General features: G+C 49.1%; 1 protein-coding gene across 3 annotated transcripts in view; it reads left to right on the top strand.

The window, feature by feature from the left end:
- The window catches only part of stxbp5l (syntaxin binding protein 5 like), a 221,755-nt gene that overhangs the window by 153,907 nt on the left and 40,153 nt on the right, over window positions 1-27,695 (top strand). For 2 of the 3 annotated variants that reach the window (XM_033033427.1, XM_033033425.1), the window contains exon 19: window positions 17,191-17,256. In XM_033033427.1, coding sequence (XP_032889318.1) covers window positions 17,191-17,256 — 66 coding nt within the window. Of the gene's footprint in view, window positions 1-17,190; window positions 17,263-27,695 lie in introns of all 3 variants that reach the window. The other variant, XM_033033426.1, reaches the window with a different exon arrangement.

Below are 27,695 nucleotides of genomic sequence, written 5' to 3'. Positions count from 1 at the left end.
ATTTATCAGTTAACAATTCCTTTAAATTCTGACATGATGTAATTCTTTTGCTCAATTTCCTTTGACTTAAAATAAAAAAAGAAAATGCAAGGAATAATAGCAGGCCAGACATAAACTGTGTAGGAAACCAGTTTACATTTCAGGTTGAAGACCCTTCATCAGAAATTAAGGCAGTGCAGCGTAGGTTCACGAGATTGATCCCTGGGATGGCGGGACTGTCATATGAGGAAAGATTGAAAAGACTAGGCTTGTATTCACTGGAGTTTAGAAGGATGAGGGGGATCTTATAGAAACATATAAAATTATAAAAGGACTGGACAAGCTAGATGCAGGACAAATGTTCCCAATGTTGGGCGAGTCCAGAACCAGGGGCCACAGTCTTAGAATAAAAGGGAAGCCATTTAAGACTGAGGTGAGAAAAAACTTTTTCACCCAGAGAGTTGTGAATTTGTGGAATTCCCTGCCACAGAGGGCAGTGGAGGCCAAATCACTGGATGGATTTAAGAGAGAGTTAGATAGAGCTCTAAGGGCTAGTGGAATCAAGGGATATGAGGAGAAGGCAGGCACGGGTTATTGATTGGGGATGATCAGCCATGATCACAATGAATGGCGGTGCTGGCTCGAAGGGCCGAATGGCCTCCTCCTGCACCTATTTTCTATGTTTCTATATCTATGTTTCTAAATTGGAAAGAGAGTAAACAAGTTTGTTTTATGTTGAGGGAAGGACAATAGGAATCATTTTGATGGGGTAAAGGCGGGGACATGGGAAAAACTTGTTGAGGTCATTCATTGAATGTTTGAGAAAGTGGGGATACAGATAAAGGCTGTAGACTTGGTCAGATTGTGCTAATGGAGAGTGAAGAAACAGCTAATTTCACAAATGAATGATTTGCAGCAGAAATGGACAGTTCCCTGAAACTGCACAGTTCAGTCCTGAGTTCAGAAGGTCGTGGCAGCATGAGCTTCTAGTCTTCAAGCTTGCATTGGGCTTCATTTTAAGAGTACAGATAGTTAGGTTGCACTGAAAGGGAGAATTAAAATGACAAGTAACAAGAAGATCAAGGCCACCTCTGGACTACCAACAAGGTGGTCACCCAGACTGACTGGTTTCTCCAATGTAAAGGAGACTGCATTGTGAACACCCAGATGTAGCGCATGTGGTTGGAAGAAGTGCAAGTGAAACACTACATCACCCATAGGGCGGTTTGGTATCTGAGATGAAGGAAGTGGAAGAGTTGAAAGGACAGGCGTTGTGTTTCTCTCAGTTGCAGGAAAACAATCCCTCCGATGAGATTGGAGTAGATGGAAATCTACTAAAATTAATTTCTTCATTAAGCTTAACAGCGAATGATTGAAGATACCAAACACACAAAGAGGTATTTAGATAGTTATTATTGTAATTTCCTTTGGTTTTGTACTATTTCTCTTGTATTGATTATAATTCAATTGTTTTCATGGGAATTTTGATTGCTGATAGTTTTGTTCTACATTAGTTATTCCTTCCATGTTTCTCTGCACCAAATATCTGCTCTCAAAAATGCAATTTACTCCTTTAATTAGCATGTGTATTCTAATCATTGTCATACTATCAACATTATTTTGTGTTTTATTTTCTTAGCCCCGAGACCTTTCAATCCCCAGGCCCTGGGAATGAAGCATCCATTAATTGTGTTCCCTGCTCTGAGTTAGGAAAGAATCAATGTATAGTCCAATCACAGAGAAGTGTAAATCTGTTGAAGTAGGCCATATATACTGTGCATATTTTGCTAACTGTTCAATTTGCAGATTGCTTTTTAAAAAACTTTTAATTAAGTAAGCTAGTTTATCAGATAGAAATTCTGAAGGCATCCATGTGAATTTCAGTAAGGTTTGTCACCATATACCAGGGTATATTCTGCCTCGGTATCAAGGCACTCACCCTTGCCTCATCTCTGGAATTTATTTTTTGGTTAGGGCTCCTCTCCAGACTGAAATGGGGAGAAAGTCATGACCCGAAGCACCGCCTATCCAAGTTCTCCAGAGGCACTGCCTGACCCGCCGAGTTACTCCAGCACTATGTGACTTTTTGTTTGTAAAACAACATCTGCAGTTCCTTATGTCTGGAATATAGTTTTTCAGTCCATGTTTGAATCGAAATTGTGATGAGGTTTGGAGCCAAATTGCCCAGGCAAAACCCAAACTGAATAATAATAATAAACAAATTATTCGAGAGTGAACATCACTGCCTGGTATGTCAAGGATACCTTCCATCATTGCAGGCAACACTGGAGTGGCGAAGACATTCTGCTTAACAGCATAGTCATTGAATCTTTCCAACACTTTGTCTTGCAACCTGTCTTGCAGTAATTAGGTAGATTGTATTTGTTGTGAAGAGGTCATGCCTAAGCAATTCTACTCGTGGAGCAGGTGCCAGTGTTGTAACTGTGTTGGAAGAACTTAGCTAAAAGCATATTTGGTTATGAAGCACAAGTCTACAACTGGGCTGTTGCCTAGTCCCATCTTCTTTGATGTATCAAATATTCTCAGCTGCTACTTTAGATCACATGGAGTGCATTGACTAGTCAGTGGTCTGGCAGTGATCCTTCTTCCCTGTGGCTATCAAACTGTACAACTCCTCCCCCCTCTGTCGTGGGGTAGACTGAGATTTACTCCCTCCCCCCCCCCCCCCCCTCCAATCTTTACACATCCCCAATCCTTTCCATTTGGCACTTTAATTTCATCTCACATTTTGTGTTTTTATGACTATTGGCAGATCAATTTCCCTCCTGGGAAATAAAGTTCTATCGTTTCGTACCAGCTGGCCCTAAGTTATGATTTTCCCAATGCTATTATGCCAGTCCGATCACACTATGGAAGTGAATATCACCAGGCTGTAGTTAACAAGTTGACAACAGCATTTGATCAAAGGAAATGTCTTATAATGTTGTTAAAAAGGGTAGTAAGCATGATTGGGGAAATATCAGCATTCAGCAATGGAGGACTTGGACGTTGATAAGGAGAGAGAAATAGAATACTTGAGTAAGCTAGCAAGAAAGTTAAAAACAGACTACAAAATGCCTATTGATACATAAAAAGAATAGAGATAAACTGAGACAGCAGGAATCGTGTTGTAAATAAGGAAATGGCAGAGAAATTCAACAAGAATGCTGCATTGTCTTACGGAAGGCCATAAAACCATCTGGAGGAGTGGGGAATGCAAGGTCGAAAGAGAAAAAGGACCATTGAACAGAGAGGAACAAAATTACTTGATTAGCTACTTTTATTAGCAAAAGTCTGGTTGCACGTATAGAATGCCACTTTCTAATGCTTATACACAAAATAACAAATATAGTAATCTTTGCTCAATTGACATAAAACATCAAATTGGGAGCAAATTAATTGACAGTCATTTATTACTGATTGGCTGCTGAATTCATTTATAACATGTTAGGAATAAGGCCAGTTGCTGCTTTAAAGGATTTTAAATTAGATTTTAAGTACTGCAGTTGCTTGAAAGCAAATAAAAGCAGAAGACATTGAAAATGTTGGAATTACTCAGCAGGTTAGGCAGCACCTATGAGTAGAGAGAGCGCGTTATATCTAAGGCTGTCGACTATGTCACGGAGCTTCCTTTTTCTTTCCGTTTCACCCTCCTTTGCAACAATTCTTTGTCACGGAAGGCTGTGGAGGCCAAATCAATGGATCTGTTTAAGGCAGGGATTGATAAATTCTTGATTAGGACGGGTGTCAGGGGTTATGCAGAGAAGGCAGGAGAATAGGGTTGAGAAGGAGAGATAGATCAGCCATGATTGAATGGCGGAAGAGACTTGATGGGCCGAATGGCTTAATTCTGCTCCTCGAACTTATGAACAATACCTACTTAATTTTTAACTTTTAATGGTTTTAATGAAAGTCAGCAGTCTGATCCTGTAACTCTGTTTCTCTCTCAGCAGATGCTTGGGCTGCTGAGTATTCCTTGCATTTTTTTTGTTCTTATTTCAGATTTCTTCCATCAGCAATAATTTCTATCTGGATCATTTCTTTAAAGTTTTGATGGAATATAGAAGAAATAAATGTTCCTCTTTCAACACATCCTGCATCTGAGTAATGCGAAAATGTATATTGTTTGAAATCTTCAGATGTTATCGATGCATGCTCTTCCAAATAGATCACTAAATGTAAAATAAAGAAGCGACAGGTAATAAGCACAATATACATAAATTTATTAAAGCTATCATTCAACCACAAAAAGAGTGAAATTAACTTTTAATATTCAAAAGGAGAGTTTCTTAGCATATTTGACATTGCATCTTAGTGAATATTAGCCATTAATCCCCTTGCGCCTACTGAGGAAATAGCCCTGGAATGGGTGGATGGATTGATTAGCTCTTTACAGAATTTATAGATTATGGAATAGTTCCTGCAAATTGATGGATATCAGATGTTTTAAAAAAGAAAGGAGATGGCTAAGATGGAGATTGTTTACACTAAGATTAGTAACTGGGAAAATGTTAGTGGTTGACATAAGCAATGAGATATCAGTATCTGGTATTGGGGAAAAGTCAGCATGGATTTCTGAAAGGGAAGGTGTGGTCGACAAACCCTCCAAAGTGTTTCGAGGTTGTAAGCAGTGGCCTAGAGAAGAGGAAGCCAGTAGATTTTCAATGCACTTCTATTTTCAGAAAATGTTAACAGCAATGAAGGTTATTGCAAAACAATTGAGGTATTGTATTGCTTGGACTGCAATTTGATTAACATGGAGCAGTACTAACTAGGGCAGCAGAGAGTGGCTAACTGGTTGCAACATAGTGCTTGCTCTTCAGTTATTATACCTGTGTCAAGGATCTGGGTTGGGGAACCAAATGTCCTGTTCTGAAGTTTTCCAATGACTAGACTGGATGAGATTGTGAATTGTGAGGGGAATGCAAAGAGGCTCCAAGACATCGTTAACAGATGAGTGACTGGCTAAAAGCATTCTAGATGCAATCACACGCAGATATGTAATATGTGTTATTTATTGTTGCTTGTGAAATGTTGTTGTACTGAAATCAGTCTTGCAGGTGTAGAAAGCAATTATGAAGGCAAATAGAACGTTACTTTATAGCGAGGAGATTCGAGTACAGGACCGGGAATGTCTTGGTAGAATTATACAGGGCTTGGTGAGACTACGCTTGAAAAATTGTATTGTTTTGATACTTTTACAGAGAGAGAGAGAGAGAGAGGCTGTGTCTTTCTCAGCTCCAGTGTCTGAGAGGTTTTAAGCAGCCTTTCAAGGATTCTGTCGATGGGAAAGGAACAGAGGCAGAGGGGCTTCATAGTTTAACTTATTGTTGGACTGTTGAAACTTTCCATTGCTTTAAAAATTCCTCCATTTAGTGTGAAAATTCCCTGAGACTTCTCTACATTGTCGAGGGAGCAGGGTGCGGCTGTCATTGGCGGACTGCCAAGAGTGCCTGGATATCGAGCGTTTGAAGTGTTTCGGTGCCTTTGTCGTGTTTTTGGCACTGTTTCTCTGCCCTAAAGTCATTTTGCACAGTGCGGCTGCCTGGCTTAATGTGAAGAAAGTGCTTTTGCGTTCGGCAAGACAGGGTGAGCTGCTTTCTGATGTGGATGAGCTTGGGAATTTTCCTTCTTCAGCTGGAGGACTTTGGTTTTTGAGGATTGCTTTGGACTGTGACTGTCCCTGGGAATTAATTTGCTGAGCTGCTGTGGTGCCGGGAGTTGGTTTGTGCCTCTGTCCGGATGGCGATGGTGGGGGCTCGGCCGAAGGAGAGGAGCTACGCAGCAGTGACATCAGCAGCGGAAGCGAGGCCATCTGAATATGAGCCTCATGTTGACTTGGACTGGGACAGTTTTGGTATCTCGGTTCAAACTGGGCCCCAGATGTCCAGGGGAGCAATTACGAAGGCTATGAATGCCCTTCTTGGGAGGGGGGCTATTGTCTCTTCCGAGCTCGAGAGGGGAAAGGTTGAGATGATATTGAAGACCCGGGAGGATGTGGCCACAGTGTTGGAGGGGGATTTCAGTGGGGGGGGGGGTCCATATACAGGTGGACCCATGGGTGTCCAGGGTGAGACCGGTTCTCCTGCGGAGTTGCCCTACATGTATTCCGGATGCGACACTCATTCCGTACCTGTCTCAGATTGGGGAGGTGCGGTCTAAGTGCTTTAGGCTCATGCACCCTGGGGGGGACCCAGAGGAAAAAGGGATTCTCAGTTTCAAGAGGAGGGTGTTTGTGAAGGTGGGGGTGGGGGAAGGCGATGAGGGGAGCTTCGAGGTGGAGTGTAGGGGTCTCCCTAGAACCGTGCATTGGAGTTGGAGAAAGGCACGGTGTCATGCGTGCGGTGGTTATGGACATCTCCGTAAGGAATGTCCTAATCACGGGGTCGCTGCTAGAACTTCTAGCGCAGCGGCCCAGGAATGCACTGCTGGCCCATCAGGGGTTGCTCATCATGCCTCGGTGGGGCGGGGTGGAATTGCTGACCTGGCTGGGGATGCCGGCTCTGCCTCGGTGATCCGGGGCGGCGGAGATAGCCCTTCTGGGTCTGCAAGTTCCGCCTTGGGGACCCGGGGCAGCGAGGGCCCCTGCATCCTGAACCTGTGGGGGTGGCTGAAGGTGAGGCACAGGGGGAGGGCGGAGAGGAATGGGAGCAGCAGAAGAAGAAGAAGAAAAAGCAGAAAAAGATCACCCAAGCGAGTCAAAAGCAGGCGGGTGTGCAAATGCCGAGTGCGGAGATCACCCAAGGGGCGCCTGTCAGCTCCAGTGAGGTCCAGAGTGCAACTGCCGTGGCCCAGCAAGGAGCTGAGGTGGCTCTGACGGGGGTAGGGAAGGTAAAACGTGCGGGTGGTAAAGTGGCTGGGGGTAGTGTGGAGGAGGAAGACCCTTTCCTTATGGAGGTCACCACACCGCCGCATGCTAGTGGGACAAAAAGGAGGATTGGGCCTGGCGAGGAAGAGCAAGGACGTGGGTCCAAAGTTAGGGGTGTGCATTTTTCCAGACCTTCCACCACCGATGTGGTTGGAGGTCAGGAAATGACGTCTTCTGGGTTGGAGGTTGAGCCTCCACTTCAGGGATCTCCCGAGGGTACCACAAGATCAGGTGATAGGGTAGACCCCTCTGGAGCAGTGTCGTCTGGGCGGGGGATGTCCTTTCGTCTCAGGGGTCCTCCGAGGGAGTTATCTCATCGCATGTTGAGCTTGGCTCCCCTGGGGGTGTGTCCTCTGGGTCAGAGGAGGTCCCCTCGTTTCAGAGGCCTACTGAGGGTGTTGGCACGCTAGAGGGTGGGGTAAGCTCCCCTGGTAGTGTGGACCCTGAGACGGGGGATGAGCAGAGTCAGCCCGAGGGGGGGGGGGGGAGGTCGGGGGGAATGGTGTACCAATCTGTGCTCAATATTAGAGCCAATGGAGGTGCTGAGGTGTGTATTGTATTGCCGGCTGAGTTGGCAGGAGAGAGTAAAAAAACCAAGTGGAGGGCCTCTGGGTGTTGCCAGTGGAGGGGGTGCTTTAGGTGCTATGGAGGTCGGAGCTATTTCAGGCAGCGATCCTCTTTCAGATTCTGGGGGTGCCAGTTTACCACAGACCCTGGGGGTGCCTCTTGTTTTTTCTTCCCCAGGCCCAGATGTAGAGGGTGAGGGCAGAGCGCAGGAGCCCAGCCAGTCAGTGGGCTGCGTGATGCGGATAGGGGCTTCGGGATCCTTCCCCAGCATTGATCCTGGGGGTGGTGTCATGTCGGAGGAGGGGGAGAGTGATGGGGCCAGCTTGTGTGGAGGGGTTAGCGAAATTCCAGAGAGCTCTGGTCTTTCGACTTCTGAAAATGACCTTGGTGATGCTGAGCGTGTTGTGTCAGGTGCGAGTAACTTGGCCGATAGCCCAGGATCCAAGGACGAGTCTCATCCAATTGTTATCTGTGAGGTGCGAGAGTTTCTAAAAACAAGCCGTACCAGCAGGACAAAGATTGAGGCTGCTAAGAGACGGTGGGCTGATCTGCCGCTTGAGTTAAAACTCTCGAGGCTATCCTTGCCACCAAGGATAGTGATCATCCTGACTCTGAGCAGTGCCAGCTTAGGGACTTTTGGAGTTCCTAAGAGAGAGGGCTACAGAGCCCACAAGGAGAAGTGTGAGGGTTTCAATTTAATGTGCCAGTGCATTCACGCTAGCTACATTAAACTTAAACGGGAGTAGAGCGAGTTTTCGCAGATTCCAGCTTTTATCGGTCCTTAGGGAGGGGAAATTTGCAGTGTCTTTTCTGCAGGAGACGCATACTGTTGTCAGTGATGAACCCATCTGGAGATTGGAGTGGGAAGGTGAGGTCTATATGAGCCATCTTAGCTCAAATTCGAGTGGGGTGGCCATTCTGTTGGCTCAGAATTTCCTGCCCAATGTTATAAAAGTGCAAGAAGTTGTGCCAGGACGTTTGCTCCATCTGGCCGTGAGCCTGGACGGCATGCCGTTGCATTTCATTAACGTGTATGCCCCCAGCTCCGGCACGATGCAGGCCGGCCTACTTCAGGAGGTGAGTGCTCTGTCGAGCACTATTGATTGGGGAGAGTGTGTCTTCCTTGGGGGGGACTTTAACTGCACGCTTGAGGTGCGAGATCATTCTGGTACTCAGTGTGCCCCTGCTGTAGCGAAGAAGCTGAGAGGGTTGATTGATTCTTTTGAGTTGGTTGATGCGTGGCGGGACCTCAACCCAGACTCCACTGCTTTTTCGCGGAGGTCTGAAGGCGGTGGTTCCCGCATTGATCAAATATATATCTCCCGAGCGTTTGTTTCCCGTGTCTCAGCGGCCTCAATGCAGCTGGTGCCATGCTCCGACCATTGTCTGGTGCGTGTGGATTTTAATCCAGCGCGCGCTCGGGCCGGGTCTGCGTACTGGCACTTTAATAACCGGCTGCTGGAGGATCGGTGTTTCCGGGAGTTATTCAGTCGGTTTTGGGTGAGGTGGAGAGAGAGGCAGAGGTGTTTCTCTTCCCTAAGGCAGTGGTGGGATGTGGGGAAAGCTCACACACGTGGGGGTCGACCGGGCGGCGGGACTCAGCGGTCGAGAGGCTTGAGAGGGAGCTGATGGACGCAGAGTCTCGCCTGGGTCAGGTTGGAGGTGACTTGCGAATGGGGTGTTTCAGGAGAAGAAGGAAGCCTTGAGGAACCTGCAACTTGAGCGGTCCCGAGGCGCTTACGTGAGGGCGCGGGTCCAGATGCTGCACGATCTGGATCGAGCGTCGCCTTTCTTTTTCTCTCTGGAGAAGGGGCGGGGAGCCCGCAAGCAGCTCGTAGAGCTGCTCGCAGATGATGGCTCCTCTGTCACGGATCCAGAGAGGATTAGTGCATTGGTCAGGTCCTTTTATGGATCCCTGTTCTCCGCAGGTGGAGTCAGCGGGGAAGCTCAGCAGGACATGTGGGAGGGTCTACCGATTGTAGATAGGGAGGTGGCCGATCTTCTTGATGGCCCTCTATCTTTGGAGGAGTTGACTCGTGCATTGCATCAGCTCAGGAGGGGTAAGTCCCCCGGGCTGGATGGGCTGACGGTAGAGTTTGTAAGAGCATTCTGGGGTATCCTGGGGGGTGATTACATGTTGGTTCTGGGGGAGAGCCTGGCGACCGGAGAGATGCCCCTCTCGTGGCGTAGAGCAGTTGTTGTCCTGCTGCCCAAGAAGGGGGATCGCCGCTTGTTGAAAAACTGGCGCCCGGTCTCTCTCCTATGCACAGAGTATAAAGTTTTTGCACGGGCGATGGCAAATCGCCTGGGCTCCGTGCTGTCTCAATTGATTCACCATGACCAGTCCTACACAGTCCCTGGCCGGTCCATCCAGGATAACATCCACCTGGTTAGGGACCTGATTCATCTAGCACAGGGCTAGTCAGCTGCTTTTCTGTCTCTTGATCAGGAGAAGGCTTTTGATCAGGAAATGGACCGCATTTTGTATGCTGCAGTGGAGTGCCTTGTGAAGGTTAATGGTGCGTTGTTGGCTCCCTTTCATTTTGGGAGGGGGGTCCATCAGGGGTGCCCCATGTCAGGTCAGTTGTACTCGGTCTGTGTGGAGCCGTTCCTGTGTCTTCGGAGGAGGTTGACAGGCCTGGCCCTACCTGGCCCAGGGGTGGAGGTGGTTCTTTCGGCGTATGCCGATGATGTACTCCTTATGTTCACCGATCCTGGTGACCTGCGGAGGATGCGTGATTGCCAGAAGATTTTCTCGGCTGCATCTTCTGCCAGGATTAATTGGAGCAAGTGCTCTGGACTTTTAGTGGGTCAGTGGCAGGTGGACTCCCTGCCAGAGGAGATGGCAATGTTTGCGTGGAGCACCACGCACCTTTATCTGGGAGTGTACCTGAGTCCCACTGAGGATGCTTGACCGGCAAACTGGCAGGAGTTGGAGACGAAAGTGGTTGCCCGGCTGGGGCGCTGGTCAGGCCTGCTTGGAGTTCTTTCTTTTCAGGGGAGGGTGTTGGTCATAAACCAGCTGGTGGCCTCCATGTTATGGTACTGGCTGGCTACTCTTGTCCCGCCTTCCATTTTTGTAAATGCTTTAGAGAAGAAACTGGTGGACTTCTTTTGGGGAAATAGGAAGCACTGGGTTTCCGCAGCGGTCCTGAGTCTCCCGTTAGAGGAGGGCGGCCAGTCCTTGGTATGCGTGCTCTCCGCCCCAGGACTCTGAGGGGGTATATGCATATAGAGAACCCCCCCAGATGGCACGCTTTGGCCACGTATTTTATCCGACGGGGTCGTTGTCTAAGGGGGGTCTCGCTGCTCCCGGTGGCGGGCATCAGTCGACCCGCCCTAAGGGGCTTGCCTGTTTTCTACCGGGATGTGTTAAGAGTGAGGAATCTGGTTGTTTTCAGCCAGCGTGTTGCTCCACGAGGGGAGGGGGATGTTGCGGCTGCGGGAGTGGCCGGCCCTCACCCAGTCATGGCGGGTGTCGAGGAAAGGCGCGCGCCTAGAGTGGTTTTGAATGAGCTCATACCCGCTCCGTCAGATCTGCTCATCGGGCCTCGGTTCCGGGATATATCTCGGGCACTGGCTCAACACATCCTGAGCCGCCTTTCTAAGATGATTAGCGTGCCGTTTCGTGACGCGAAGAGACGCTCACTGTATAGAATGTTCCTGCACATTCTGCACCTCCTTGCCTACGTTTCCCGTCCCAACACTCCATGGCGGACGGTGTTACCACCTGAAGGCGGGGAAGGTCCCCAGTGGGGGTCCCTCTACAAGGGAGTTGTCCCCCTTTACATTGGGGACATGGGGTGGAGAGTGCTGCACAGAGCGGTGGCATGTAACAAACTTTTGAGTTGGTTCACGGGCTCGTCCGCTGCCTGTATTTTCTGTGGCGAGGAAGAGACCGTGTTCCACGTCTATATGGAGTGTGAGAGGCTACTGCCCCTGTACCAATATCTGAAGGGGTTGTTCCTAAAGTTCTGGTTGCATTTTAGTCCTACGATTCTTGTGTACATAGACATGTACATAGACCTGTACCTCATCTGCAGGCAGGATCGATCCCGGGTCTCCGGCGCTGCAATATCTGCCGAACTGCCATTGGACCATCCCGTCCCCCTCCCGAGTGCCCCCCTCCCCCCCCCCTCCGTCCGGGGGCGGCCAGAGACGTCGGGAGCCAGGCGGGAGCGGCGCCCCCAGGCCCACAGCCAGCGAGGAGAAGCAGTGCTAAATCCAGCTCAACTCTGCCTGTTAACCAACCAGCCCTACCTGGACTTACGGGAACGACAGCCCAGGCTAACCCGGCGAGACAGGCAGAGTTGAGCTGGATTTAGCGCTGCTTCTCCGCGCTGGCTGTGGGCCTGGGGGCGCCGCTCCCATCTGATTCCCGATGTCTCTGGCCGCCCCCGTTTTTATCACTAGTGACATTTGACAAATTCCATGATTCCTTGCGTTTTTCGGAATACCGAACTCGCTTATTCTTCTTGGCGGCAGACTCGTGTAATCTGAGTGTTTTACCCTTGTAATTGTCTAACAGGCGATGTTTAAGGACAGCGTTGTAGGTTTACGCGAGTCTGGTTGCAATTTGCCGTGACTCCCGAAAGACACATTTTGGAGTGGTAGGTTTACCTGGGCCACATTTGGAGTCGACCTGCCCTCAACTCTATGGAAATTACAGATATAATCATACTATACATTTTCACCATTTAATAATGTTAAAATACTTAGCACATTAAGAACGGAAAAGTGGAAATGAATGTGCTGTGGCGGCTCCCAAGGGTCGTGCCATCATACTGTCGAACCCCTCGGCACGGGAGTGGTTCAGTCCGGAGGCGGCCCTTAGCCAGAGGGTTTAAAGGCAGGGGTTTGGGTGCCATCTTTCTCTTGTTTGGTCTTCCCTACAACCGGGAGGAACATAATAAAAGGTGCCTCTCAAAACACTGGACTTCGTGCTTCCTTTTGAGACCCACGCACTACATTGGTGACCCCCGACGCTCCATTGGCGTCATGATGGAGAGAAGAGAAAGCCCTACCTCCTCACAGGCCGGCCCGGCCCTGTCTCTGGACGCGGTCTCGTTGAAACTGCCCAACTTCTGGACCACCCGGCCGCTCATCTGGTTCCAGCAGGCGGAGGCCCAGTTCAACCTGCGGGGCATCACGGTCTATGCCACCCGCTTCTATTACCTGGTGGGGGCCCTCGACCAGGACACGGTTGAAGAGGTCACGGACTTCCTCGCAGCCCCCCCGGACACTGATAAGTATCTCGGCCTTAAGGAGCTCCTGCTCCAGATTTATGGCCTAAGCAGGATGGAGCGTGCTGCTAGGATCCTGCATATGGAGGGCCTAGGCGACCAACGGCCATCTAGCCTCCTAAAGGAGATGGTGGCTCTACTGGATGGGCACACGCCATGCCTGTTGTTCGAGTACACCTACCTGCATCTGCTGCCGGCCTACATTCGTCTGCAGCTCACAGACGTCTCCTTTGCCGACCTCAGGGCCCTCGAGAGGCGCGCCGACGCGCTGTGGGTGACGCGCCCTGATGACGTCAGCGCGCTGGCCGTCAGCAGAGACGGGGTCGCGCTGAGGCCGACGCGCCTTGATGACCTCAACGCGCTGGCCGTTGGCAGGCGCGCCGATGACGTCACCCCGGCAGCTCCCGATTTCCTCCGGTGGGGCGGGGGAGCTGTGGAAGGAATGACAGCTCCAGCCCGACGGCCCGCCCGATCGCCCCCCCCAGCGGCAGTGAGGGGTACTGCACCTGCAGTCCAGCGCCGGCAAGCTTCAGACACCACCAGCAGGAGCAGGCAAGCTCCAAGTGACTCCAACAAGAGATGCTGGTGCTACTACCATCAACGCTGGGGTGCTGCAGCACGACAATGCCGCCAGCCGTGCACGTTCCCGGGAAACGCCTGGGCCGGCTGCCAATAGTCCCCGCGGCAACCGGCCAAATTCACCGCCTTTTCGCCTGGGATCGGCGCTCCGGGACCCGCTTCCTCGTGGATACTGGAGCGGAGCTCAGCGTCCTGCCCCCTTCGCTGGCATAATAAATCACCGCGGCGAATGGCAGCCCCATCCGCACATATGGAGTGCGCATGGTTCAGATCGTGTTCGGCTCCTGCCATTTCTTGTGGCGGTTCACCATTGCCGACGTCTCCCAGCCATTGCTCGGGGCCGATTTCCTCCGGGCGCATTCCCTCATGGTGGACGTCAGGCGTCAGCGTTTGGTCAACGCCGCTACGATGGAGCCGATCACTTTGCGTTTGTATCAACCGGTGGGACGGCCCCTGGCGTCCGTGGACTCCCGCTTCGCACGGATCTTGGCCGCGTTCCCAGACATTCTGACCCCGCAGTTTCGATCATCGACCCCCAGCCACGGAGTGGTGCATTTTATCCAGACTACCGGCCCACCACTCCATGCACGAGCACGCCGACTGCGGCCGGATAAACTGCGTCTGGCACGGCGGGAATTCCGCACAATGGAGACCTTGGGGATCGTCCGCCCTTCGAGCAGCCCTTGGGCGTCCCCACTCCACATGGTCCCCAAGTCGAGCGGGGGCTGGCGACCTTGCGGGGATTACCGACGGCTGAACGCCGCAACAACAGCGGATCGATACCCCGTACCCCACATCCAGGACTTCACCGCCCATTTGACTGGGGCCACAATATTTTCAAAAGTGGATCTGGTACGGGGTTATAACCAGATCCCGGTTCATCCGGATGAAGTACCCAAGACGGCGATCATCACGCCATTCGGACTTTGCGAGTTCATGCGGATGCCGTTCGGCCTCAAGAACGCTGCGCAGGCCTTTCAACGCCTAATGGACGGGGTTTGTCGCGACCTCGATTTCGTGTTTGCGTACCTGGACGACATCCTGGTGGCCAGCCGCTCGCAGCAGGAGCACTGCGCCCACCTTCGGCAGCTCTGTCAGCGGCTCAGCGAGCATGGTTTGGCCATCAACCTCGACAAGTGCCGTTTTGGTGTAACTGAGATTGACTTCTTCGGCCACCGCGTGACTGCGCAAGGCGCGGTTCCCCTGCCTGACAGGGTCGACGCCATCCGTCGGTTTCCCCGCCCACGCACGGTGCGTGGCCTGCAGGAGTTTGTCGGCATGGTGGCTTTTTACCATCGTTTCGTGCCATCCGTGGCCCACATCATGCGGCCTCTGTATCAACTTCTGGCGGGTGGGCAGAACAAGAACGTTGAATGGACCCACGGGACAGGGGCAGCTTTTGACGGCGCGAAGGAGGCCCTTGCTGGGCCGTACTGCTGGTGCACCCGCGGGAAGATGCCCCGACTGCTCTCACGGTGGACGCCTTGGAGTCGGCGGTTGGTGCTGTGCTGGAGCAACTGACGGGCGGAGGTTGGTGGCCCCTGGCCTTCTTCAGCCGGCACCTCAACCGTGCGCAGTCGAAATACAGCGCGTTCCATCGCGAGCTCCTGGCTCTGTACCTGGCAGTGCGCCATATTCGCTACTTCCTGGAGGGCCGCCCGTTCACCGCCTACACGGACCACAAGCCGCTCACTTTCGCCCTGGCGAAGGTTTCCGACCCCTGGTCCGCACGACAGCAGCGGCAATTGGCCTACATATCGGAGTATACAACATCTATCCACTACATCGAGGGGAAAGAGAACCGGGTGGCCGACGCATTGTCCCGCCCCGCTATCAACGCCGTGTTCGAGGTGGCGCCCGGAATTGACTATTCTGCTGTGGCAGAGGCACAGCTCACGGACGATGAGGTGCCCGCCTACCGGACAGCCATCTCCGGCCTCCGCCTTGAGGATGTCCCTCTCGGTCCTGGGGGAGTGACAATCCTGTGCGATGTGTCGTCCGGTCAGCTGCGCCCCATCGTCCCTGCCACCTGGCGCCGGAGGGTGTTCGAGGTGATCCACGGACTGGCTCACCCATCAATCCGGGCGACAACGGCACTAGTGGCCGCTCGTTTCATGTGGCACGGTCTGCGCAAGCAGGTTGGCCATTGGGCTCGCACCTGCATTCCGTGCCAGACGGCAAAAATCCAGCGCCATGTCCGTGCGCCTCTCCAGGAATTTGGTCTACCTCACAGGCGATTCGACCATCTCCACGTAGGCATTGTAGGGCCTCTCCCGCCGTCCCGGGGCATCATCCACCTTCTTACAATGGTGGACCGCTTCACGCGGTGGCCGGAGGCCATTCCGCTGGTCGATACTTCAACGGCTACGTGTGCTCGTGCGTTGTCCGCGCACTGGATTGCTCGCTTCCGGGTGCCGGCGCACATCTCAGACCGGGGGCCACAGTTCACCTCCGAGCTGTGGTCAGCCATAGCTCGCTTGCTGGGGGTGCGGCTACACCACACCACGGCTTACCACCCGCAAGCTAACGGTCTGGTGGAGAGGTTCCACCGGCAGCTAAAGGCAGCACTGAAGGCACGACTCTCCGGCCCGGACTGGATGGACGAGTTGCCGTGGGTCATGCTGGGCATCCGGACTGCTCCCAAAGAGGACTTGGCCTCATCATCGGCGGAGCTCGTGTACGGGTCGCCACTCACGGTGCCCGGGGAGTTCGTGCCGTCGGCGCCGGGGCAGCAGGGAACGCCCTCATCCACCCTAAAGCGCCTTCGCGAGCGAGTTGGCAGGCTCGCACCCGTCCCGACGTCCCGCCATGGGACATTTCGCCCACACGTGCCATCAGGCCTCAGGGACTGCCCATACGTCTTCCTGCGCCGTGATGCCCACCGGACGCCACTCCAGAGGCCGTACGAGGGACCGTTCCGGGTGCTAGAACACGGGCAGTCGACTTTTGTCCTGGACATGAGGGGCCGGCCGGAGGCAGTGTCGATTGACCGTTTGAAGCCGGCACACCTGGACATTGACCAGCCGGTTGCCCAACCTCAGCCTCGAGCGCGCCCCCCATCACGGCTCCCTCCGCCTGTCACTCCACCTGTCCTCCCGCCGGTCCCTCGACCTGTCCCTCCACCTATGCCTCCGCAAGCCCCACGATCGGCTGACTTCCACACGCGGGCCGGCCGGGTCGTGCGCCCGCCGGTGTATTTCGTGCCTCTGGTTCTGGGGGGTGTCCTGTGGCGGCTCCCAAGGGTCGTGCCATCATACTGTCGAACCCCTCGGCAAGGCAGTGGTTCAGTCCGGAGGCGGCCCTTAGCCAGAGGATTTAAAGGCAGGGGTTTGGGTGCCATCTTTCTCTTGTTTGTTCTTCCCTACAACCGGGAGGAACATAATAAAAGGTGCCTCTCAAAACACTGGACTTCGTGCTTCCTTTTGAGACCCACGCACTACAGTGCAGCATTTCAATCTTTTCTCTAAACAAAGAGCATTGAACGTTGTTTTGTAGATTCTACCTAATCCTTTTGATCTGATGCACAAAGGTTCTGATATTAAGATAATACATAGTTGTTGTAGTGTAGAACTCAACGTTACCTATATGTTATGTTTTGAAACATGACCATTCCAGTTTTTAAATCAGTAAAATCAGCCAATAATTCAATTGTGAGTATGGAACCAAACTTTTTTTTAACCATTTATATATCCGAATTGCTGTGGAGAAATTTTAGATCAATCATTTGTTCCCCGTTAGAATTGAAATGTAAAGGCAACATATAAAGTTCAAGCTCCGATAATGGAATCTTGCCTTTGCTGGGTATAATGAAAATTCATTATTATGCACGAACTCACCAATAATGCTTTTCAATTTGTTATCCTTTAATAATATATCCTTATTGGTAACTATATTAAAATTATATTCATTTTGATCTGATGCAATGGCATGGTATTTGTGCATTTCTGTCCCCAGGTTTGAATGAACTCTTGGATACTCCTGGCTCACTGGAGGTTGAACGCTGCAAATCACCCACTTCAGGTAGAGGTAATCTGTTTCTACCCACTTTTGCCTGTGGTAATTGATGTCCTATCTGTTGTTTCATTATATCTGCTAAATATTGAGCATGGTCCTTGTATCTCGAACAGTAATGAACTGCAATTTGATGACTTATAGCAAGGACAATAACAGAGTCTTGATCAGATGAACATGAATTCACTTGCTCAAATCCATTTTTAATTGGTAAGAAAATGATAGTGGTCAGAAACACCCATGGACTACTTTCTGAATCTGTCGTAGCTACAATCATGCTGCACAATGGTTTGTATAGAAAATATAACGTAAGGAATTTTATAGTAAAATAACACAGTTAAATGAAATGTTATTGATGTTGGTCTTCCTTGGGCATGTGTTTCAATTATTACTCTCTAGAGGCTGTCAAAGGGGAAAATTTGTAACATTTCAAAGAAAAATAACTTGACATTTTCACACAACTTGCTATTGGTGTAGCTGGTACTTCGCACAGGATAATTTTTTTTCTGCAAACAGGAATACGATTTCTTCAGAGTACACCCCAGGCATCAGTGGATTAGTTACCCATTATAAATGGTTCTCATAGTGAAAGAAAAATTCTCTAGGATGTATACATAGTATACATCTTATCTGCCAGAATCCCTTTTCTTCCCCCCTCCAATGCTTCACATGCAGGAATAAATTATATACCCATTTTGCTAAATTGAATATTTAGTCTAATTGTTTCAAAAACATGGATGCAGTACAGAAGAATCTGACCAGTTGTTAAGTTCACTTGAAAATTTCACCGGTACCTTTATCCACAGTTCTGCTCGCCATGCCCATTACCAAACTCCAACTATCTTTATCAATTATACTCAACCATAAAAATGATATACTTTGTCACCAAGGCAGGCAGGCTCAGAGGCAACCGGCATCATTGTAAGCTTTGCAGCCACAACTCCCAACTCCTCAAGGGCATTCAACGGCAGTGACAATTCAGAATGATACTGTCACGTAGACCACTCTGAACAGTTCTGCTCCGAGACCCTCGGGCCTCAATCTGACTCCAGAGGAAGACAGCCACTTGTCGCAGTTGTTGAGTTTTCTTTGATTAAGCTCCATCCTAACTATGCTGGTCATGGCTAACAGTTCTTCCAACATTTCTAATTGAACTTTTTACTCATGCATGACTAGTATGAAGTGGTCGCGTTTTCATAGGCACTGTGGTTAAATGAATGATTAAGTATTTTGCTTGTGGTGTAAGGTGAGGGCATTGTGCTTGGTTTTACATTTGAAATTAATGATAGAGCTTTGGTTTCAAATGTAAAAGCAAACTTGTAATGCTCCAGAAACCGTCATGTGCGTCAAGGGTAGAAAGATATTTATGAAAGGAAAGTATGAACCTTTTAGTGAAATAGAGCACAAGCAGGATGACTGAGCTGAGGATCCAGTAGCGAACGGCCAGTTGCCATTTGTTTTTTTAATTTTGATCAGAACAATAGGGGAATGGGTGGTGAAAGTGCCCTGCTGTGAGGTTTCTGCAGCAACATGTAAACAAGGGATAATATACAAGTTGATCCTTCAATGATCTATAATGGGTTTGATTCTAACAAAATACTAGACAGCTCATAACAATCTGGTGCTGCAGACAATTGGATGATGGCTATGCAATAGCTTTTTTAATAGCCAAAACAGCAAGCATCTGACACTGATGCCATCAAATGTGATTAAGAATACAATTCGCAGCACTCTTATGAAGAGTAAGTAGATTTCTTGCTCACAGCCCCTGTTGGTTACACCTACTTACAGACATGATAGCGTACCATGACAGTAACGTTAGCCTGACTTCAGTGGTTGGTAACATTTTAGAGTCCATTATAAAAGACGAGGTACACAAAAATGCTGGAGAAACTCAGCGGGTCCAGCAGCATCTATGGAGCGAAGGAAATAGGCAAAGTTTCGGGCCGAAACCCTTCTTCAGACTGATATGGGGTGGCGGGGAGAAGGAAGGAAAAGGAGGAGGAGGAGCCCGAGGGCTGACGGATGGGAGGAGACAGCCCGAGGGCTGAGGAAAGGGAGGAGACAGCAAGGGCTAACAAAATTGGGAGAATTCAATGTTCATGCCCACAGGATGCAGACTCCCCAAGCGGAGTATGAGGTGCTGTTCCTCCAATCTCCAGTGTTGCTCACTCTGGCCATGGAGGAGACCCAGGACAGAGAGGTCGGACGGGGAATGGGAGGGGGAGTTGAAGTGCTGAGCCACCGCAAGGTTAGGTAGGTTCTTACGGACCGAGCGGAGGTGTTCGGCGAAACGATCGCCCAGCCTCCGCTTAGTCTCACCGATGTAGATCAGCTGACATCTAGAGCAGCGGATGCAATAGATGAGGTTGGAGGAGATACAGGTGAACCTCTGTCGCACCTGGAACAACTGCTTGGGTCCTTGAATGGAGTTGAGGGGGGAGGTAAAGGGACAGGTGTTGCATCTCTTGCGGTTGCAACGGAAAGTGCCCGGGGAGGGGGTGGTATGGGAGGGAAGGGAAGAATTGACAAGGGAGTTACGGAGGGAGCGGTCTTTGCTGAAGGCAGACATGGGGGCAGATGGGAAGATGTGGCGAGTGGTGGGGTCACGTTGGAGGTGGCGAAACTGACGGAGGATTACTTGTTATATGTGACGGCTGGTGGGGTGAAAGGTGAGGACTAGGGGGACTCTGCCCTTGTTGCGAGTGCGGGGATGGGGAGAGAGAGCAGTGTTGCGGGGTATGGAAGAGACCCTGGTGCGAGCCTCATCTATGGTGGAGGAGGGGAACCCCCGTTCCCTGAAGAATGAGGACATTTCAGATGCCCTGGTGTGGAACGCCTCTTCCTGGGAGCAGATGCGGCGTAGACGGAGGAATTGGGAGTAGGGGATGGAGTCCTTACAGGAAGCAGGGTGGGAAGAAGTGTAAACCAGATAGCCATGGGAGTCAGTGGGTTTATAGTGGATGTCGGTCAGAAGTCTATCCCCTGCGATGGAGATAGTGAGGTCAAGGAATGGTAGGGAAGTGTCGGAAATAGTCCAGGTGTATTTGAGTGCCGGTTGGAAGTTGGTGGTGAAGTGGATGAAGTCAGTCAGTTGTGTGTGGGTGCAGGAGGTGGCACCAAAGCATTCGTCGATGGAACGGAGGTAGAGGTCGGGGATGGGGCCCTGGTTCCTGAGTACTTGAAGCACACAATAAAATATGCCAAAAGTCAACATGATTTTGTCAAAGGGAGATCTTGCCTGACAAACCTGTTGGTATTCTTTGAGGAAGCAAATAGCAGGATAGACAAAGGAGAGTCAGTGGAAATAGACACAACATGCTGAAGTAACTCAGCAGGACAGGCAGAATCTTTGGATAGAAGGATCGAGACCCTTCTTCATACTAAAATCAGGGGAGAAGGAGATACATAGATAAGGTGATGTAAGGTGGGAAAAGGGGATTGAGCAGAACGAAACGATCGGCAAGCCTGCGCTTGGTCTCACCGATATACCTGGAACAGCGGATATAGATGAGGTTGGAGGAGGTGCAAGTGAACATCTGCCTCACCAGAAAAAACTGTTGGAGTCCTTGGACGGAATCGAGGGAGGAGGTGTAGGGACACATGTTGCATCTCCTCCAGTTGCAGGGGAAAGGTATCTGAGGAGGGGGTAGTTTGGGTGGAAAGGGATGAGTTAACCAGGGAGTTGCGGAGGGAATGGTCTCTGCGGAAAGCGGAGGAGATGGGAAGATGTGGCTAGTCGTGGGATCCCGTTGAAGGTGGCAAAAATGTCGGATGATTATGTGCTGTATGCGATGGCTGATTCAGATTCAAACTTTATTGTGATTGTGCAGTGTACAAGTACAGAGACAATGAAATGCAGTTAGCATCTCACTCAGAAGTGCGAACACAGAATAATGGAACTAAAATATATATATGTATATACAGTAGCAGTAGTGCAATTTCCGGGGAGGGAGATCAGTCACTGGGGGAAGTAGTGTCCGGGAGGGAGGGGGGGGGTTGACTGGCAATCACAAAGGCGTAGTTAAGTAGGGTAACAACCGCAGGGAAGAAGGTGTTCCTGAACCTGCTGGTCCGGGAACGGAGAGACCTGTAGCACCTCCCAAATGGGAGGAGGGTAAACAATCTGTGGTTGGGGTGAGAGCAGTCCTTGACGATGCTGCGCGCCCTTCGCAGACATCACCCGCTCTGGACAGACTCAATGGAGGGGAGTGAGGAACCGGTGATGCGTTGGGCAGTTTTCACCACCCTCTGCAGTGCTTTCCGGTCGGAGACAGAGCAGTTGCCATAGCATACTGTGATACAGTTAGTAAGGATGCTCAGTTAGTAAATAAGTTCACCAGAATCTGAGGAGCCAGATGAACCTTCTTTCAGCTCAGGAAGAAGAGAAGCTGGTGAGCCTTCTTAATCAGTGTTGAGGTATTGTGGGTCCAAGAGAGGTCATCAGAGATGTTGCCCCCCCCCCCCCCCCAGAAACCTGAAGGGGTGGAAGGTGAGGACTGGGGGGGTCTCTGTTCCTGTTGCGACTGGGGGGGAGGTGGAGCAAGAGCGGAGGAGACCCTAGTGAGGGCCTCATCTATGATGGAAGAGGAGAACCCCCGTTCCCTAAAGAATGAGGATATCTCCAATATCCTGGTATGGAACATCTCATCTTGGGCGCAGATAAGGCGCAGACGGAGGAATTGGGAGTAGGGGATAGTCTTTACAGGAAGCAGGGTGGGAAGAAGTGTGGTCTAGATAGCTGTGGGAGTCACTGGGTTTATAATGGATGTCAGTCGACAATCTATCTCTTGTGATGGAGACGATGAGATCAAGAAAGGGTAGGGAGATGTTGAAGATGGTCCAAGTGAATTTGAGAGCTGGATGTAAATTAGTAGTAAAGTTAATGAAGTCAGTGAGTTCTGCATGGGTGCAGGAGGTAGCACCGATGCAGTCGTCAATGTAGCAGAGGTAGAGTTCGGGGATAGGGCCAGTGTGCACCTGAAACAGGAATTGTTTGACGTACCGTACAAAGAGGCAGGCATAGTGGGGCCCATACGGGTGCCGACACACGAGAGTCAGTGGAATGTGGTTTACCTGGATTTTCAGAAGGCCTTTAATAAGGTGCCGCCGTGTGGCTGCTAACAAAGATGAGAGCCCATGGTATCAGAGGGATACTAGCATGGATAGCAGGTTGGCTGGATGGCAGAGGGCAGAGAGTGACAATAAAGGGGGCTTTTTCTGGTTGGCTGCCAGTGACCAGTGGAGTTCCACACGGATCGGTGCTGAGGCCGCTACTCTTCACGGTGTTTATAAATGATTTGGATGAGGGGATTGAAGGCTTTGTGGCCACATTTGCATATGCTACAAAGATGGGTGGAGGTGTAGGTAGTATAGAGAAAGGGACTCTGTATAAGGACTTGGACAGGTTGGGAGAGTGGGCTGAGAAGTGACAGATAAAAAGCAGCATAGCAAAGTGTGGAGTCATGCATTTTGGTAGTAAGAATAAAGGCATTGACTATTTTCTAAATTGTGAGTGAATTCAGATATTGGAGGTGGGAGTGCTGGTGCAGGATTCCCAAAAGTTTATTTGCAAGTTAAATTGGTAATAAGGAATGCGAATGCAATGCTATCATTTATTTCAAGAGGACTACAATACAATGACAGGGATGTGATGTTAAGGCTTTATAAGGCACTGGTCAGACAGCATTTTGTATTGTATTGTATTGTATTCAAATTTATTGTCATTGTCTCAGTTAGAGACAACGAAATGAATTTCCCTTACAGGCAGTATCATAAAAATAAAAATAAATAAATAATAATAAATAATAAAACATATTAAAAAATAAAATAGAATTTAAAAAAAAGCACAAACACTGAAAGTCCACGACACAACATAACACAGTGGCACCAAGGTGAGGAAGGCACCATAGTCCAGCCAGCCTCCCCTCCGTTCTTCCCAGATGTTCACTCGTGGTCGAGGCCTTCCTAGCACCCGCAGTCGCCGCCCCGGGTGGCCCGATGTTCAGGCCCTCACGCTGGGCTGGTGGAACGCCGACGCCGAACCCCGACGGTGAACATCCTCCTCCTCAGCAGCCCGGACCTCCCGATCAGCCGCCTCCCGCAGCCGGAGTCCGCAGCTCCCGAGCTCCCGAGTCCGCAGCTCCCGAGTCCGCAGCTCCCGTGTCCGCAGCTCCCGAGTCCGCAGCTCCCGAGTCCGCAGCTCCCGAGTCCGCAGCTCCCGAGTCCGCAGCTCCCGAGCTCCCGAGTCCGCAGCTCCCGAGTCCGCAGGTCGAGCCGGGCAGAGTCGCAGGACCCCGCGCTGTCCATCAGCGCCGCCCGCGTTGGGAGCTCCGCAAACCGCAGCTCCATGATGTCGGTGCAGCAGGTCCAGCACTCCGGGCTCCAGACGGCGATCCCCGGTAAGGCATCGCCAGCCCCGCGATATATCAGCGCTGTCCCGCCGCTGCTCGAGCTCTGGTCGATCCCGGCAGGAAAGGCCACGCCAATCCACTAGGTAGGCCGCTGGGGGGGGGGGGGGGGGGGGGGGTGGGGGGGGGGGGGGGCGAGGACGCGACTCGAATAATAGTCGCGTCTTCACCAGGAAGCGGCTGAAGGACGGTATCCCCCGCACCGTGCCCTCTTCCCCCACATAAAATCACAAAAAACACACTTTTACATAACTAAATAAACAAAAAAACAAAAAGATACCGGGCTGTAGGTGGAGGCTGCTGGCACCAGCGCCACCAGAAGTACAACACCAGTCCAGTGTCAATATTTGGAATATTGTGAGCGGTTTTGAGATCCATATCTGAGGAAGGAAGTTCTGGCATTGGAGAGGGTCCAGAGGAGGTTTACAAGAATGATCACAGGAATGGTTGGGTTAACATATGATGACCATTTGACGGCACTGGGCCTGTACTCGCTGGAGTTTAGAAGGATGAGGGGGAGCCTCTTTGAAACTAGCCGAATATTGAAAGGCCTGGATAGTGAATGTGGAGTGGATGTTTTCACTAGTGGGAGAGTCTAGGACCAAAGTCCTCAGAATAAAAGGGCGTACCTTTAGAAAGGAGATGAGGAGGAATTTCTTTAGTCAGAGGGTGGTGAATCTTTGACACTGGACGGCTGTGAAGGCCAGGTCAATGGATATTTCTAAGGTGGAGATTGACAGATTCTTGATTAATAAGGGTATCAGGGGTTATGGGGCAACGGCAGGCGAATGGGGTTGGGAAGGAAAGATAGGTCAGCCATGATTGAATAGTAGTCTTGATGGGCTGAATGGCCTTATTCTTCTAGAAATTATGGATTTACGAACTATCTGAAGAATAATTGCTTCTGTTGAGAAGACTTGAAACAACCAAGATTTGATTGGAATAAAGTGTTGTGTTGGAGAGGCCAGTGTCAACAAGCAGTAATTACTGCTTATCTCGTGTGGTGCAATATTTGCACGATTGGTATGGTGTCATCCTCACTGTGGTTAGTAGACCTCAGTACCTCGAGCTCCCATATCTGTAGTGTAGTTCAAGTTGCAAAACATTGCTTGCATCTTCAACAGCACTCTGAAAGGAGCCAAAGAGACAAATGTTGAGAGGCACAGGCAAAGTCTTTGAGTTTTGTGTTTGATGATGTGATCACATCAGTTAGCAAATTTCAATCACAGCACCTTCAGCGAGGTGGAGTCCATTAAAATCGTGATTCTCATTGAAGTGAAGATGAAAAACCGCTCTTCAAACTACAAGACGGATATCAGGAATAATAAAAAAACTGCAGATGCTGGTTTATACCAAAGATAAACACAAAATGCTGGGGTAACTCAACGAGTCAGGTAGCATCTCTAGAGTAAATGGATAGGTGACTTTTCAGGTTTGAAGAAGGTACCCAGCCTGTAACGTCACCTGTCCATTTTCTCCAGAGATGCTGATTGACCCGTTAGGTTTCTCCAGCACTTTGTGTCTATCAAAGATGGATATCAGTATTGGCTCACTATTGTCACATGTACTGAGATACAGATCAAAATATTGTTTTGAGTATGTTATTTGTCAAATCGTACCAACCATGAGTATAATCAAGCTGCAAAGGGAAAAAACACCAGAATATAGTGCCGAACATGGTGTTACATCGACAGGGAAAGTGCAGATTTGTTTTAAAGTGCAATGTCAGATTAGGTGATTGGGACTGCACCAGTAAACATAGCTCGTATACATTCCTCATATGTTGCAAAACATACTTGGCTAATAAAGTATGATTATGATTAGCTTATGAGACTGATAATAATGGGGAAGAAGCTGTTTCTGAATGTGCTGGTACAAACTTTCAAACTTTTATATCTTCTGTCCAATGTGAGAGGGAATGACTAGGACATGGGTGGTCTTGATTCTTTTGGCTGCTTTCCCGAGGTTTCGACGGGGAGGCTGGTTAGCGGACTCTTGCCGAGGGCTCTTATCTCCCTCTTATTGCTCTTCTCTCTCCTGGTAGTTGGTTCTGCATGTGTAAGTTGCTGTATTTGGGATCTTTCTGTACAAAAACTGCTACATCTATTCATGTGACAAGAAATGTATTTTAGTGTTACTCACTGTGAAGTTCTACAGAGGCTTAATGAGATATATAATGAAGTGATGTATAAATGAAAGCCTTTGCAATCATTTTACCACAACTGTACAGCCAAATCTGGGAATGATTCTGTTTGAAAGAAGCTATAAAATATTCCAGGATCAATTTTCACATTCATTGCCTTGGTGTTAAGCCTTGCTTGGAAAGGAGATTCGTAGAGAGAATAAATACAAGTTTTAGAATCTTTTTTTATCTCCTACTTAACTTTGGGGCGCACAGACTTTTGGAGTTGGAAAGCTATTTTCAAGTTGGAGCAGGAGAGCAATGCACAGAATTATTGTTAGCATTTCCATTACATGCAGATGTGGCCAACATTACTGTTTCATCTTTCACCCAACAATATATCTTCCAATCCTTCCTTTGCTGTTTGTCAGACTTTACTATGTGTTAACAACAGTTATTTTTTTCCTACATACACCAATAACTGCACTTAAATTACAAATTCATTGACTCATTGCAATGATATATAAATGATAGTTATTTATTCATTATTTGGACGTGCAAGATTGTCAAAAAGATACCTGTAGTACATTTGTAAACATATGTGGAGTTTAAAGTTTGTTATTTTGTCACCAGTAGAGAATTAGAAGTCTATATTATATTATATAGATATAGATATAGAATATAACTATATTATAGAAAATCTTAAATTCTCTAGTTGAGATACCCCAATAGTTATATCATTCTTAATGAATTGGCCTGGGGTGGGTATGGAATTTCCAAAGTAACAACTCTAGTGGAAAGGAGACCTTGGAGAACTAGACTGAGAGGATAGCTGGTGAGAGGTAAGGGAATAACAATAACGGGGAACCATACGCATTTGACCTAGTTGACCATGTTTCCATGAATTGGAAATACATCAGCTTGGCAAGGAATAGGAGAAATAGAGGTTCACACCAAGTACTGTATGAGCGAAGGAAAAATCGGGAACATACTGGGAGCAATGGAATGGTTGATAGGTGAATTGTGAGAAGAAGACAGAGGAAAGCTAATACACAAATAGGATAAGATGTGAGATAACAATAAAGCAATAAGGAGTTTGTGAAGAGTCACCAATGTTCACGTTAGTTATTTCCATACATACTGGAAACTGTGGTATGTAATGTTAAACAACACCATCCTGAAATATGTTACACATTTCTTCCTACTTTAAGAGTGCTTTTTATTTATTTTTTATCAGTAAAGCTTTGTGCCAGTAATAAATGTCAATCATCCAGCATTTACATGTTCATTCATTTTGCTTTAAGAATAGCATACATGGCTTTCAAAAAGCTGATATAAACCAATGAGCAATCCCACTCGTTTGTGGGTTGCACTAATCAGAGGCGTGATGATGGTGAACAGGTGAAAAAGCCAGAAGAGTAAAAGCATGGGCAGAAATGTGGCGATAAAATAAAACGTGTTCCTGGTTGTATGAAAGGTAATGAAAATTCTATCAAAGAAGCAATGAAGGTAAAATGTGAACTGTCCTGTCATTATTATTACCGATTTTGTTTAGTTGCACATTACAGGGATGAAAGGTCGATGCATGGTTTTACCACAAACTACGAAAAACATTCAAAAAATCACGTTTGAACTGGACAAAAATGAAAAGTTGTGAAGTTCAAACTACATGCATCAGATTACAACAACTCTATTGCTCATGTAATAACTGTATTGTAAATTTTATTGACCACATGCTTTTGGTGTTGAAGATAAAATTTCCATTTTATAGTGAGGAAGAAAGCTCGTAAAACAATGTTAAGTTATTAGTGATTTGTGAGGTTGCAGACAAGTAACACATGGAACTTATTTCACAGAATTGTGCAGGTGAGCGAGCACACAAGGACAAGGAATACAAAGGTGCTGCCAAATGCAAT

The sequence above is a fragment of the Amblyraja radiata genome, chromosome 14 (genome assembly GCF_010909765.2).
Source record: "Amblyraja radiata isolate CabotCenter1 chromosome 14, sAmbRad1.1.pri, whole genome shotgun sequence".
NCBI classification, from domain to species: domain Eukaryota; kingdom Metazoa; phylum Chordata; class Chondrichthyes; order Rajiformes; family Rajidae; genus Amblyraja; species Amblyraja radiata.
The sequence above is the reverse complement of the archived record's forward strand: the minus strand, read 5'-3'. Positions and strand labels throughout refer to the sequence as shown.